General features: G+C 56.8%; 1 protein-coding gene across 3 annotated transcripts in view; it reads right to left on the bottom strand.

The window, feature by feature from the left end:
* Positions 1–12,667, bottom strand: part of SLC38A10 (solute carrier family 38 member 10) — a 44,719-nt gene that overhangs the window by 19,001 nt on the left and 13,051 nt on the right. For all 3 annotated transcript variants that reach the window (XM_047094107.1, XM_047094106.1, XM_047094105.1), the window contains exons 7-10: positions 10,920–11,022; positions 9,819–10,001; positions 5,856–5,967; positions 4,676–4,782 (exon numbers count right to left, since the gene is read on the bottom strand). In XM_047094107.1, coding sequence (XP_046950063.1) covers positions 4,676–4,782; positions 5,856–5,967; positions 9,819–10,001; positions 10,920–11,022 — 505 coding nt within the window. The remainder of the gene's footprint in view (positions 1–4,675; positions 4,783–5,855; positions 5,968–9,818; positions 10,002–10,919; positions 11,023–12,667) is intronic.

Consider the following 12,667-nt stretch of genomic DNA (forward strand, 5'->3'; position numbering starts at 1 on the left):
GCAGAGAGGCGCAAGGAGCACCTGCCAAGAAAATCAAAGCTAAGCAGAGAATTTAGCAGTGTGAGGGCGACGGCGTTGAACTGAGACCCTGGAAGGGCTGTGCCCTAGGAGTGAGGCAAACCACAAATAGACTCACCTCAACGAATACAGGCCTCCTGCCCATCCTCTGTCTGCTGGAAGGCAGCATCTTTCAGAATCTCTACCAGTTCTCAAACAGAAACTACCAAGCACACCAGAAGACAGGACCAAGTGACAGAAAACCAAGAGGCTGCAAAGGATCAATATAAATAACACTGACAACTTAAAACAGTAACGGTATCTTGTGATGTTTAAAATATATACGTAACTGGGGCGCCTGGGTGGCGCAGTCGGTTAAGCATCCGACTTCAGCCAGGTCACGATCTCGCGGTCCGTGAGTTCGAGCCCCGCGTCAGGCTCTGGGCTGATGGCTCGGAGCCTGGAGCCTGTTTCCGATTCTGTGTCTCCCTCTCTCTCTGCCCCTCCCCCGTTCATGCTCTGTGTCTCTCTGTCCCAAAAATAAATAAAACGTTGAAAAAACATTAAAAAAAAAAAATAAAATAAAATAAAATAAAATAAAATATATACGTAATTAAAACACACATAAAAAAAGAAGTTTTAAAACTAAAATACACAAAAACAACAGCACCAAAGGCTAAAGGGAGGTAAACAGAGGCAAAATATCATGGGATACTTGTCTTATCCGGGAAATGGTAAAAATAATTTATAGCCAACTCTAAGATCCATATTAAACTGCCTTGTATAACCATTAGAACAGAAATGTGCAACTCCAGCTAAGAGAAAAATAAAAAGGTGAATACTTAAGGGGCACCTGGGTGGCTCAGTTGGTTAATTGTCCGACTTTGGCTCAGGTCATGATCTCGTGGTTCAGGGGTTCAGCCCCGCATCGGGCTCTGTGCTGACAGCTCAGAGCCTGGAGCCTGCCCTGGATTCTGTGTTTCCCTCTCTCTCTGCCCCTCTCCTGCTCACACTCCATCTCTCTCTCAAAAAAATAAACATTAAAAAATTAAAAAAAAAAAAGACGAATACTTAAAATGCCTGACTTATCCAAAAGTCAGCAAGAAAGAAACAAACAAAAAAAGAACAGGACAAATAAAAAACAAAGAGTAAAACGGAAGTTTTAATCCCCCCCAAATCAGTAATTATATTCCTTATAAAAAAATCTTGGGGTGCCTGAGTAGTTCAGTCGGTTAAGCATCCGACTTCGGCTCAGGTCATGATCTCATGGTTTGTAGGTTCGAGCCCTGCCTCAGGTTCTGTGCTGACAGCTTGGAGCCTGGCGCCTGCTTCGAATTCTGTGTCTCCCTTCCTCTCTGCCCCTCTCCTGCTCATACTCTGTCTCTCTCCGTCTCTCAAAGATAAATAAATGTTAAAAAAAAAAAAATCTTACCCTTTTTTTTTTTTAATCTTAAATACTCTTATTAACAAACTGGATAAAAACAAAACACTACAAAAGTCAACTACATGCTGTTATCTAAGACATACCACAAATATAAAAAGCATAGAGAGATCAAAAAAGGATAGAAAACTATACTGTGTAAATATTAATCCAAAACAAAGTCAAGTTAGTCACGCTATATCAGACAAGACCAACTTTAAGGACAGAAGCAGTCCCAAAGATAAAAAGAGACGTTTCACAGGAAAAAGGGTTAGTTGGGTTTAAAAAAAAAAAATGTTAAATGTGTGTTTATTTTTGAGAGCACAAACAGGGGAGGGGCAGAGACAGAGAGCGGGGACAGAGGATCCCAAGCGGGCTCTGTACTGACAGCAGAGAGCCCAATGCGGGGCTCGAACTCACAAACCTCGAGATCATGACCTGAGCTGAAGCTGGTTGCTCAACTGACTGAGCCACCCAGGCGCCCCAAAAAGGGTGAGTTTTAACAAGAAACAACCAGCCTAAAACGGTATGCTCCTAATAACATGGCTTCAAGATAAAGAGCAAAGACTGATACAAACCTACAATTACAGCCTGACTTGTCCTATCTTTCCCCTAACTGACCACGTAAGATCTGAAAATCGCAGTTAGTAAACGGTCTAACCACCCACAGGCCCTGAGCACCCACTGGAGGAGACCACGTGCTGGGACACAAAACAGCCTCAAAAATGTCAAAGCGCTGAAATTCAAGTTCTTCAGCGTATGTTCTCCAACCACAAGGGGATCGTGCTTGAAAACAGTAGTACAAAAGGTTACCGGGAGCCCCCAAAGTCTGGAAATCTGAAGAGAAACCGTGGGCAAAGAAGACGTAACGAAAACGCGGAAACGCTGTGGCCGTGAAGGGCGGGGGCGGTTCTTGCATCTATGGTTTGGTGCAACCCCATCCAAACCCAACACGGCTGTGCTGGAGGGGGCTGAAAGCTGACACGGAGACAGCGGGGACCCCCTTGCAGAAGAACGAAGGAAGGGAGCTCCCGTTGCCTGATGTGCAGACTCACTGTAAAGCCCCCGCACTGGAGCAGGGCCACGCCAGCACAAGGAGAGCCGGACAGACCAGCCCCAGAAGCGTCCCCAGCAGTCCCCTGAGGGCACAGGTGACCGGTGATAGCAGGGCCACCTCAGTTGCGGGGGACAGAGGGTGCGATCGGCTAGAAGCCCTCACCCTACCTCCCCATCCGTTCCAGACAGAGTGTGCATCTGAATGTGAATGATAAAAGCTTCCAGAGTCTAACCCGAGAGGCTATCCGTAGGACCCTGCAGTGGGCAAACGTTTCTAGAACAGCACATAAAAAGCACCCAGCAAAAGAAGGGTGACGAACTGAAGTACACTAAAATGAAGAACAGCTGTTGGTCAAAAGGTATCACGAAGAAAGTGGAAAGGTCGCCAAGAGCGAAAACATCTGCACTAGGTATTTCTGAAAAAAGATTTAGATCCGGAATCTTCTAAGAACTTCCACAAAATCATTAAGAGAAAGACAGCACGCCTGGGTGGCTCAGTCGGTTAAGCATCCAACCTCGGCTCAGGTCGTGATCTCACGGTTCGTGAGCTCGAGCCCTGCTTCCAGCTCTGCACTCTCTCTCCCTCTCTCTCTGCCTTTCATGGGATTCTCTCTCTCTCTCCCCCTATGTCCCTTGTGCCACTCTTTCTTTTTCTCTCTAAAATAAATAAACTAAATTAAATTTTTAAAATTAAAAAAAAAAAGATGGTTTATAAAAAGAAAGACCAACAACCCACTAGCTGAAACGGGACAAGACGTGAAAGGCAGTCACAGAGGCTCCCACGGTGGACATGCCCATGTGAGGGGGCTCAACACCACTAGTCATCTGGGAACTGCAAATTTGTTTTTTAATTTTTTTGATGTTTACTTATTTTTGAGAGAGAGAGAGAGACAGAATGCGAGTGGGTTGGGGCAGAGAGAGAGGGAGGCACAGAATCCGAAGCAGGCTCCAGGCTCCAGGCTCCGAGCTGTCAGCACAGAGCCCGACGCGGGGCTCGAACTCACAAACTGTGAGATCGTGACCTGAGCCAAAGTTGGTCACTCAACTGACTGAGCCACGCAGACGCCTCATGGGAACTGCAAATTAAAACCCACACGAGGTGCCACCGCACAGCCCTCGGAAGGACTAGCATCTGTGACCAGGACAGCAGATGCAGGAGCAACTGGAATTCTAATGTGGGGCCAGAAGACCACTTTTGGAAAACCGGCAGAAGTTTGGCAAAAGCTGCCGAAGCTGGGGGGACGTAAGCCCGGGACCCGCTACCCCTGCCTCAGTGAATCACCGACGTGCTGCACGCACATCACAGAAGAGTCTCGTGGAGGGCCCCACCGTCTGCCCTGGGGGAACCACGCGATGTCACGCAGCAAGAAACGGCAAGCTGCCCAACCCCGCGGCGACACAGCTGGTCGCAGATGTGACGCTTGGGTAAGGAGGCCAGACGTACACAAACACGCATTGTTAGACTCCATTTACCCCAACTCGAAGACAGGCGAAGTTTTTCCAAGAGATCAGAAGACAGACGAGCAGTAACCTTTGGAGGGGAAAGACTGTGAGGCACCCCAGGGAGCCTTCGAGTGCTGGAATGTTCTAAACCTGCCACGGACGGTGGCTCTGTGGCTGGGTTCACTTAGCAAGGGGTCAGGCTGTGCGCAGAGAATTAGGGGCTCTGCTGTATGCATAGTACACGGTACTCCTGAAACAGTCACCAAACCACACCGGGGGGGAAGAACTCAGCAAGCCCCTACCAGGTTGGCAAGAGGCAAGTCTATCCCAGCACTCGGGCACACACACAGTCGTCACAGTTGTCTCCACACGGCAGAGGGCACCCCATCACGTGGTCCAGGGAGACAGTGGCGGTGCCGCGGTGGGGGGGGGGGGAGGGGGGGAGGAGGGGGGAGCTGGGGGAGGGGTGTGAAGCGTGCAACGCACACGCACTCACGGAAGCGCCACTCACCGTCCAGACACACGGTTGCACAAAAGCACTCCGGTATTCGGTGCTCGGCTGAGGAAGCTGGTGCGCGACACACACACCTGGCCCCCGGGAACCTCCCCACGTCCGCACGGCAGCGGTGTGGCCTGACCCTGTGCCTCCTACACCATCCGGACCAAGGACCTCGCCTCCTGAGAAGCCCTCGTGGGACAGCACGACCCCCCGCCTCGCCCCGAGCCCAGACCCAGCCCGTGGGGCCGAGCCACACTCACCTGGGAGGAAAGGGCGTTCTTGTGGATTTTCTTATGGATCAGAGCCGGACAAATGAAGCAGATGAGGCTTCCCATCGTGGCGCCCGTGAGGCCCAGGATCGTCTCCACTGGGAACAGGAAGCAACAGGGAGGGGTGAGGGCCAGCGGCTCCGGCAAGGGACCGAATGAAAGCTCTCGGCAGGCCCAGGCGAGCAAGCCCCTTGCCACGAGGCCCCTCCACGCACGCCTCCAGAACACGAGTGCGAGCGGAGGCACCCCTCCCGTGCCCACAGCCACACTGAAGGGGACACCGCCCGAGACTACAGGGGGGCACGGTGTGGGGCCGGCGGCCCCAGGAGAACCAGAGCCCAAGAGGCCACGCCTTCCCGGCTGTGGAGTCTCAGCCTAGCTCCATGCTGCCTGCACCTCAGTTCCTGGCCAGTGAAATGGGGCCAATGCGGCTCCCTCCCTCGACCGTGTGGGCCTTGGCGAGGCAGGAGCGGGCATCTCTCCGTAGGGTCCGGCCCAAAGCGAGCCCCGAGAGCACCGCCCTGGTTCCTCCCAGAGCACGTGGGCGTCCAGCAGGGGCTTCTCGGATGGCTCATCTTAAATCACCACCCCCTCCGCCTCGCTCGGCGAGAGACGGAGCAGGACGGGTCCTCGGACGTGTGGAAGCCAGGACGCATGGAGTGCGGACGCCTGGCCGGTTACCTGGGGGGAGCGCACGCAGGCCCCGCCGGGTATCCGATGACAGGAAGCTCTGTGTGTCCGGGAGAATGTGTTTGAGAGCTCAGACCCCGCTCAGGTCCTCCCTTGGTGATGTGTCATCAAAACCGGGAGTCAAGAGCACAGGAGCTGCCGTGGCCCCTCGTTTTCACAAACCGGGCCCGCGTCCCCGCACCTCCGTCTCCACCCAGGGCTCAAGTGCTCAGGTTTCTGCGTGTGCTTGTGGTTCCCTGACGCCGAGATGTTCGTCCCACGCTTTTCTTGGGGCGCCAAAGATTCACTGAGAGTGTCTAGACTGTTCTAGGACACCAGGGAGGGTGGCATGAGACTCTGGGATGTGTCCTGGTTGAATGAGACTCCAGGTAGGGACGGCTCTGGGGTCCCCACACGTAACACAGGGACACAGGAGGACGGGGGACAGGCAGAGGGCCGGCAGGAGATCGGGCCCCGGAGCAGCCTCCCCCCCCACACTCACCGTTTGGGATCATGATTCCACCGACCATGGTTCCAAACACGACAGAGAGGGTGAGCGCTTTAAACCGCAGAGGGGGCATGTACCCCCCAGCGGTAAAGGTGCCATCTTTCTGCTGGGTGAAAGAAAAGAAAAACAAAGGTTTCGAAAGGACTGATCTCCTCCCCGCGCTCCAGCCAGGACGCCTTCAAAGGGCCCTGCCTTGTGCCGCCGACAGGCGAGGGCGAGGACGAGGCCGCCAGCCGCGCTCCAGACGCGGCACCGCCCGGCTCGGCAACGTGACTGGGAACCGGAAACCCAAACCGGTGAGACGCCAGGAAGGCACAGGCTGCGCCTCACGTCCGGCAGGGAAGGGAAACCGGAGAACTCCGTTTCTCGACACGTGAGCGGCAGATCCTTCCGTCTTCCTTTAGAGCAACCCGCGGGAGAGACGGAGAACAGCGCCGCGTGGTAGCAGCACGGACACCAGAGCCCAGCCCCTGCCCCGCGCACACCGGCTGATGGCTTCAGAGCGCAGCGGGAGCCCCGGGGCGCCCACTCCCGGCACACCCTCGTGCCACCCGGTGCCACCCACTGTCCCTTCCAGGCGCTGGAAACGCAGCCCGAGAGGAAGGAAAGGACGCCGCGCAGTGTAACCAAGGCCCGCGCACCAGAGCAGCGCTGGGCACACAGGAGGGGCTGACCGTGGTTCCCATTCGTGGGCTGGGAAACACCTCTCCGGGGGAGCCTCAGAACCTTCCATAACCAGAAGTTCAAAGCACCCGATTTCCAGAATAGACCTTGACGCAGGCGGCTTTCTTAGGACGGCCGCAGCCCGAGTTTCTGAGCGGCTTAGGAGGACGGCTCGCACCTGGTCTGGCGAGGGGGGTGTGTTAGGGCTACCCCTCTGGACCCAAGAACTCCTGCCTAGAAACCTACCCAGTACTCCAAGATGGGGGGGGGAAGGGGGAGCTCCATGTGCGGAGGAGGTCGGGACAGAGTCACCCCCGAGAGGTCACACGTGAACGCCCCACAACGACCGGAGCACCCACAAGAGCTAGGACCCAGAGCAAGGGCGGGGAGGTGTTTGGGGACACGTTGGAGACACACACTTGCAGACGGAGTGCACTCAGGGAAGGACTCTAAAGAGACACACACTTGCCACGTCATCTGTGGGAGGACGGAGAGACACAGATGAAGTCTCTTTCTTCATTTTTAAAATTTTAATTTTTTATTTTAGAGAGAGAGAGAATATGCGAGTGGGGGGGAGGGGCAGAGGGAGAGAGAGAACCTTTTTAATTATTTATTTGTCTTTATTTTTGTGGGGGGGGGGGGGCGTGAGCACAAGCCAGTGAGAAGGAGAAAGAGAATCTCAAACAGGGTCTGTGCTCAGCATGGAGCCCAACGTGGGGCTCGATCCCACGACCCCGGGATACTGACCTGAACCGAAATCAAGAGTGGGATGCTCAACCGACTGAGCCACCCAGCCACCTGAGTTTTTTTCCTTGATTTACTATTTCCTCTAATGCCACTATGGATTTTACTTCTTAAACGATAAAAATTGGGGTGCCTGGCTGCCTTAGCCGGTTAAGTGTCCAACTTTGGCTCAGGTCATGATCTCACTGCTCGCGGATTCGAGCCCCACGACAGGCTCTGTGCTGACAGCTCGGAGCCTGGAGCCTGCTTCGGATTCTGTGTCTCCCTCTCTCTCTGCTCCTCTCCCACTCACGCTCTGTTTCTCTCTCAAAATAAACATTAAAAAAAATAACGTAAACGATAAAAATGCATTATATACAGAGGCACAAATGCCGCTCATACACTAAGCGTGTGTTGGCAACAGACCATGAAAGATAGACGCGAGCAACTCACAGTGCAGAGGTGGGGCGGGGAGCCGACCCAGCCACCACCCCCAAGGGACAAAGTGCGACGTCATGCCATGCCTGGCGCCCAGGTACCTGAACGACGGGGGGTGAGGGGGACAAACTGGAGGTGGAAGGACAGCCAGTCCTTCAGGACTCAGCCTCTGCCACGAGGTGCCGTCTCTGGTGGCACCACCGGTGGGGGCGGGGGGTTGGGGGGGTGGCTGCCTCGAGCGCATGCCAACCACGTGGACAGCAGGCCCCACTCTAGCTCTTCTGGAGGCCCCGGCAGCCCGCCCTCCCCAATCTGGCTACTGGACCCCCCGTCTCCTGGAGTTCAAGACCCCAAACTCCCCACCTGCCCCGCGGCCTCAGCAGTTCACGCGGAACTTGTGCGGCCACCGGGAGTCCTGGCTGACACCGCAGACCGGACTCAAGGACCTCAGGCCAGAGTCACAAGACACGGCCGCGGAAAGAAGCTGCGAGGCCGTGGGCTCCCGAGAAGGACGGGGACTCCCACAACTTGGGGCCCGAACTGTGACACAGACCTTCTGTTTTTGACGTGGCAACACAGAGCCGAGAGAAACTTCCAGTTCCAACCCATGCACGGGAAAACGTCTCATAAAGGGCTAAGCAGGGCCCTGAGTGCACACATGAAAGTGAACGAAACTCAGCCTCTTCTGGAAGCTTCTGTCAAACTGCTGAAACTTTAAGTTCCACCAGCATGGAGAGCACCGGGCGCCGACCCCAGTGCCGACCTGGCCATCGTCACAAAGTGGCTCTTCCACGTTCCCACACATTCCACAGCTTCGCCCAGTTTCCTGCTGCATCGCTGTTTTGGGGATGACAGCAGGGGGCTGTATAGTCACGGGAGCGGGCCTTCGCTGCCCAGACACTCTCCACGCGCCCCACGTGAACAGACCCCTTCGTTCCAGCTCTTCTCTCCAAAGTTGGCTTAAAAAAGTAATAATAATAATAATCCCAAGGTGCCTGGTCGCTCAGTCGTTTGAGCGTCCGACTTCGGCTCAGGTCATGATCTCCCGGTTCGTGGGTTCGAGCCCCACATCAGGCTCTGTGCTGACAGCTTGGAGCCCGGAGCCTGCTTCAGATTCTGTGTCTCCCTCTCTCTCTGCTCCTACCCCACTCACGCTCTCTCTCAAAAATGAATAAACATTTGGGGTGCCTGGGTGGCTCAGTCGGTTAGGTGTCTGACTTTGGCTCAGGTCATGATCTCGTGGTTCGTGGGTTCGAGCCCCACGTCGGGCTTTCTGCTGTCAGCACAGAGCCTGCTTTGGATCCTCTGTTCCCCGCTCTCTCTGCCCCTGCCCTGCTTGTGCTCTCTCAAAATAAGTAAACCTAAAAATTGTTTTTTTTAATTAAAAAAAAAAAGAATACACATTAAAGAAATTCCGAGGTGCCTAGTGGCTCAGTTAGTTGAGTGCTGACTCTTGATTTCAGCTCAGGTCACGATCTCACAGTTCGCAGGATGGAGCCCTGGTCGGGCTCGGTGCTCACAGCACAACGCCTGCATAGGATTCTCTCTCCCACTCTCTCTGCCCCTCTCCTGTGCACGCGTGTGTGCATGCACCCTCCCTCTCTCTCAAAATAAACATATAAAATATATAAAAAATTATTTTTAATTAAGATAAGTCCCTATAAAAGATTTCACTTTAATCAAAGCTTTTCCATTTTTTTAATTTAATTTTTTTTGGGAGAGAGAAAGAGCACGTACACGTGCAAATACATGAGCTGGGGGGAGGGAGGGGGAGGGAGGGGGGGAGAGAGAGAGAGAGAGAGAGAGAGAAAGAGAGAGAGAGAGGGAGGGAGGGAGGGAGGGAGGGAGGGAGGGAGGGAATCTCTAGCAGGTTCCACGCTCAGCATGGAGCCCAATGCAGGGCTCGATCCCATGACCTGGGATCATGGCCCAAGCTGAAATCAAGGGTCAGACGCTCAACCACCTGAACCACTAGGGTGTCCCAAAGCTTTTCCATTTTTAACTAGGAAAAGCTCCCCCTACCACCACCCAGGAAAGAAAAGACCCAGCAAAAGCCAACAAAAGAGAACACGATTCAGATCAGGAAAGCATTTCCCTGGCCAAGTGCGGTCCGAAGGGCCTCGAGAGCCTTACCTGCTGCTCGAAGAGCAGTGTGTTCAAGGCCTGTCGGCACGGCAGGATCATCATGGGGAAGCCCACGGCCACCGACATCATGAAGCCCACGCGCATCATCTCCGTCACCAGGTTGGAGGGAAAGTGCATCAGCACGTTGCCCGCAGTGGCCTCGGTGAAGCTCACGTAGCCGAAGAAGCCCACCTGTGGAAGGACAGCAGCGGAGGGCGGGCGGTGGGGCCGTGCTCCCCACCCCCGGAGGCGGCCACAGGCCCCTGCACAAGCAGCTCCGGCAAGCCCATGGCGCACGTCGGACTCTGGCTCGCAAACCGCCCCACCCCCCCACCCCCCCGCGACCGGAAGGCTCAATTCTGCCGAGGCTCCGGGAGCTTCCCGCGGGGACAGCTGGCACCGGGGAAGCGGAGCCGCCCCAGCGGAAGGAAGCCTCCGGACGCCCCGCAGGCCCCGCACGGCGGCCGGTCTTCATCTGGTGCAAAACCCAAACCCGGGAGCCGTGGGGCACACCGTGCTCGCCCGAGGACGGACACCGCGTGGACGACAATCTGTGTGGACCATCTGCAGAAACCGACACGACGCAGAGGCCGCGAGGCTCGGGGAAACAAGCTGGGATCTCGGCACAGCGATGATTTTGTGTGCAATGCGAAAACCAGAACAAATGGGAACACTAAGAAGTGTGGAAAAAAATCTACCAAAATGTCAACTGTAACGGCACCTGGGGGCTGGAATCGGAGGTTATTTTCTTCCTCCGTGATCTTACGCTTTCTAGTTTGTTAACAGACACGCCCCCTTCCACAGCTGATTGGCAAAGGTCTCGGAGGAGTCGAAGGAGCCTCCCAGCCAGTGCAACCTGGGAACGGTCCGTGCCCAAACGCCCCCCGGAACAGGAGCGACGGCAGCGCCGCCCAGGGCAGAGCGGCCTTGCGGGTGGCCGTGGAGCCGAGCTGAGGGGGTCTGTCCCGTGGCCACCGGGCACTGGGTGGGAAAGGAACAAAGGGCAAGCCTGGTGGCGGGTGGGGGGGACGGGGGGATGGGGGGGAAGGGGCCGAGAGCCAAGTCCGTTCCTGACGTGGGAGACGGGAGAGGGCGCGAAAGGGCTCCTACCGTGACGTAGAAGGTGGTGACCACATTGAGGGAGGAGGCGAATATAGAGCTCATGGTTTTCACCGACGGCTCGTCCAGGCTGTCGTAGGTGGGCAGAACCTGGCTGTATAAACGCAAGTCACTTCAACAAGCAGATTCCAGAGAGACACGCCCCGTGGCTCCCTAGTTCCCAGGTCCGCGGTCGAGCCTCCGGCACCTTCCAACCACACCCGCCACCACAGTAAGTCGGGGCCACGGCTGACCACGGTTTGGACGGCGGACTGCAGCCACTTGCACCCGGAGCGCCCCCCCCCCCCCCAACGAGCTCTCTGTAAACATTTCACAAGTGCCACAGGACGAAAGGCCATCTGTCCCGCTGGAGCAGGAGTGTGGCCCCTGTGCGGAGTGCTGGGCTGCGCTGGAGAGCACGCGCCCACAGGGGAAGCAGGAAGCGGTTCAGGGCACTGCCGTCAAAAGAACAGAAAGTTAAACAAACATAAGCGGGGCCGGGCCGCCTGCCCTCGCCTCAGTGCCGGTGACCGGAGCCGGTCCAAGGGCCAGGAGAGCAGAGCTGCTGGGTGTGAGGGGGACTCGTCCGGGCTCCGTGAGAACAGAGAGTCACTGAGGGAAGCAGGTGGGGAAAGGCGTTGCGGGGGGGGGGGGGGGGGGGGACAGGGAGGTCTGTGTGTGGCCCCAGGAGGGGAGGCTGCAGGGCGGGGGGGGGGGGGGGCGTCCAGACAAGGCGGCAGGGATGGAACTGTCCTGGGGGTGAATGACGGAGAGGCGGCCACCCTCCATCCCATGCACTGTGGCGTAAGGATGGGGGCAAGGGGGCCACGGCCAGCGGTCACGAATGCAGGATGCCAGCTGGCAGGGGTGCGTCGGGACACAGAAGATCGTCGCCAATGAATGGACAAGCAGAATGGTCAGTGGAGCCAACCCCCCAAACCACCTTCAAGAAAGCGAGAGGAAACGTCACCGAAAAGCCAGCGGAAACCAGCGGGAAGGCCCGGCTGGAGTGCACTGTCCCGTCAGGGCACCCACGGTGGGCAGGGGCACGCTGTACAGCCGCCTTCCCCTCCGCCCGGCTGCACGTGCCGTGCAGCCCACCCACATGGCAGAGGACACGCGGGGGCCACCACACAAACGTTTCGGCGCCGAGCAGCTCCCGGGCCGGGGCAGGGTCCCCACGGGCGAGTGCCGACTCGGGGGAGCGGGGTCAGACCCTCGGACAGGGACCTCCCTTCCGCGGCCCCCGGCACACACCAGGAGCTGCAGGGACTGTGCGGAGGGGCTTGTGCCCGGCACGTGGGCACGAGCAGGTGTGGGAAGGCCAAGGCGGCGGCCCCCTCTGATCCCGCCTGTGCCCCAGAAGCCCCTGGCAGTGGGAGCCACAGACACCCACGGCGCCCCACCTCGGCCCTCCACAGAGCACCGAGACCGCCCGCCCCGCCAAGCGGCCTCCACGGGCACCGGGCCTCTCTGTGCTCAGCGTTCTCTCGGCTGCTTCTCCGGGCCCCGGAGCCTAGTGGTGCTGCACCAAGTACTCATTACTATGAAGTAAGACCAGAAAGGGCCAGACAGCAAGGGCCAAGCACAGACCTGGCCCGTCCCTGCAATAAGGAGACCAGTCACACAGGAAGGGCCTGGTGGTCCCCTAGCGGTCATCCGGCAATGGCGGGCAGGGGCCCCCGTCCTGCACGCGCTCTGGTGCACAGACGCAGTGAGAGGGGAGAGCTCTGTCTCTGCCCTTGGCAGATGCGCGTGTT

Source organism: Lynx rufus, unplaced genomic scaffold (assembly GCF_022079265.1).
Source record: "Lynx rufus isolate CCGP_SWC_20201006 ecotype Redwood Valley unplaced genomic scaffold, mLynRuf1.p SCAF_37, whole genome shotgun sequence".
Taxonomy (NCBI): domain Eukaryota; kingdom Metazoa; phylum Chordata; class Mammalia; order Carnivora; family Felidae; genus Lynx; species Lynx rufus.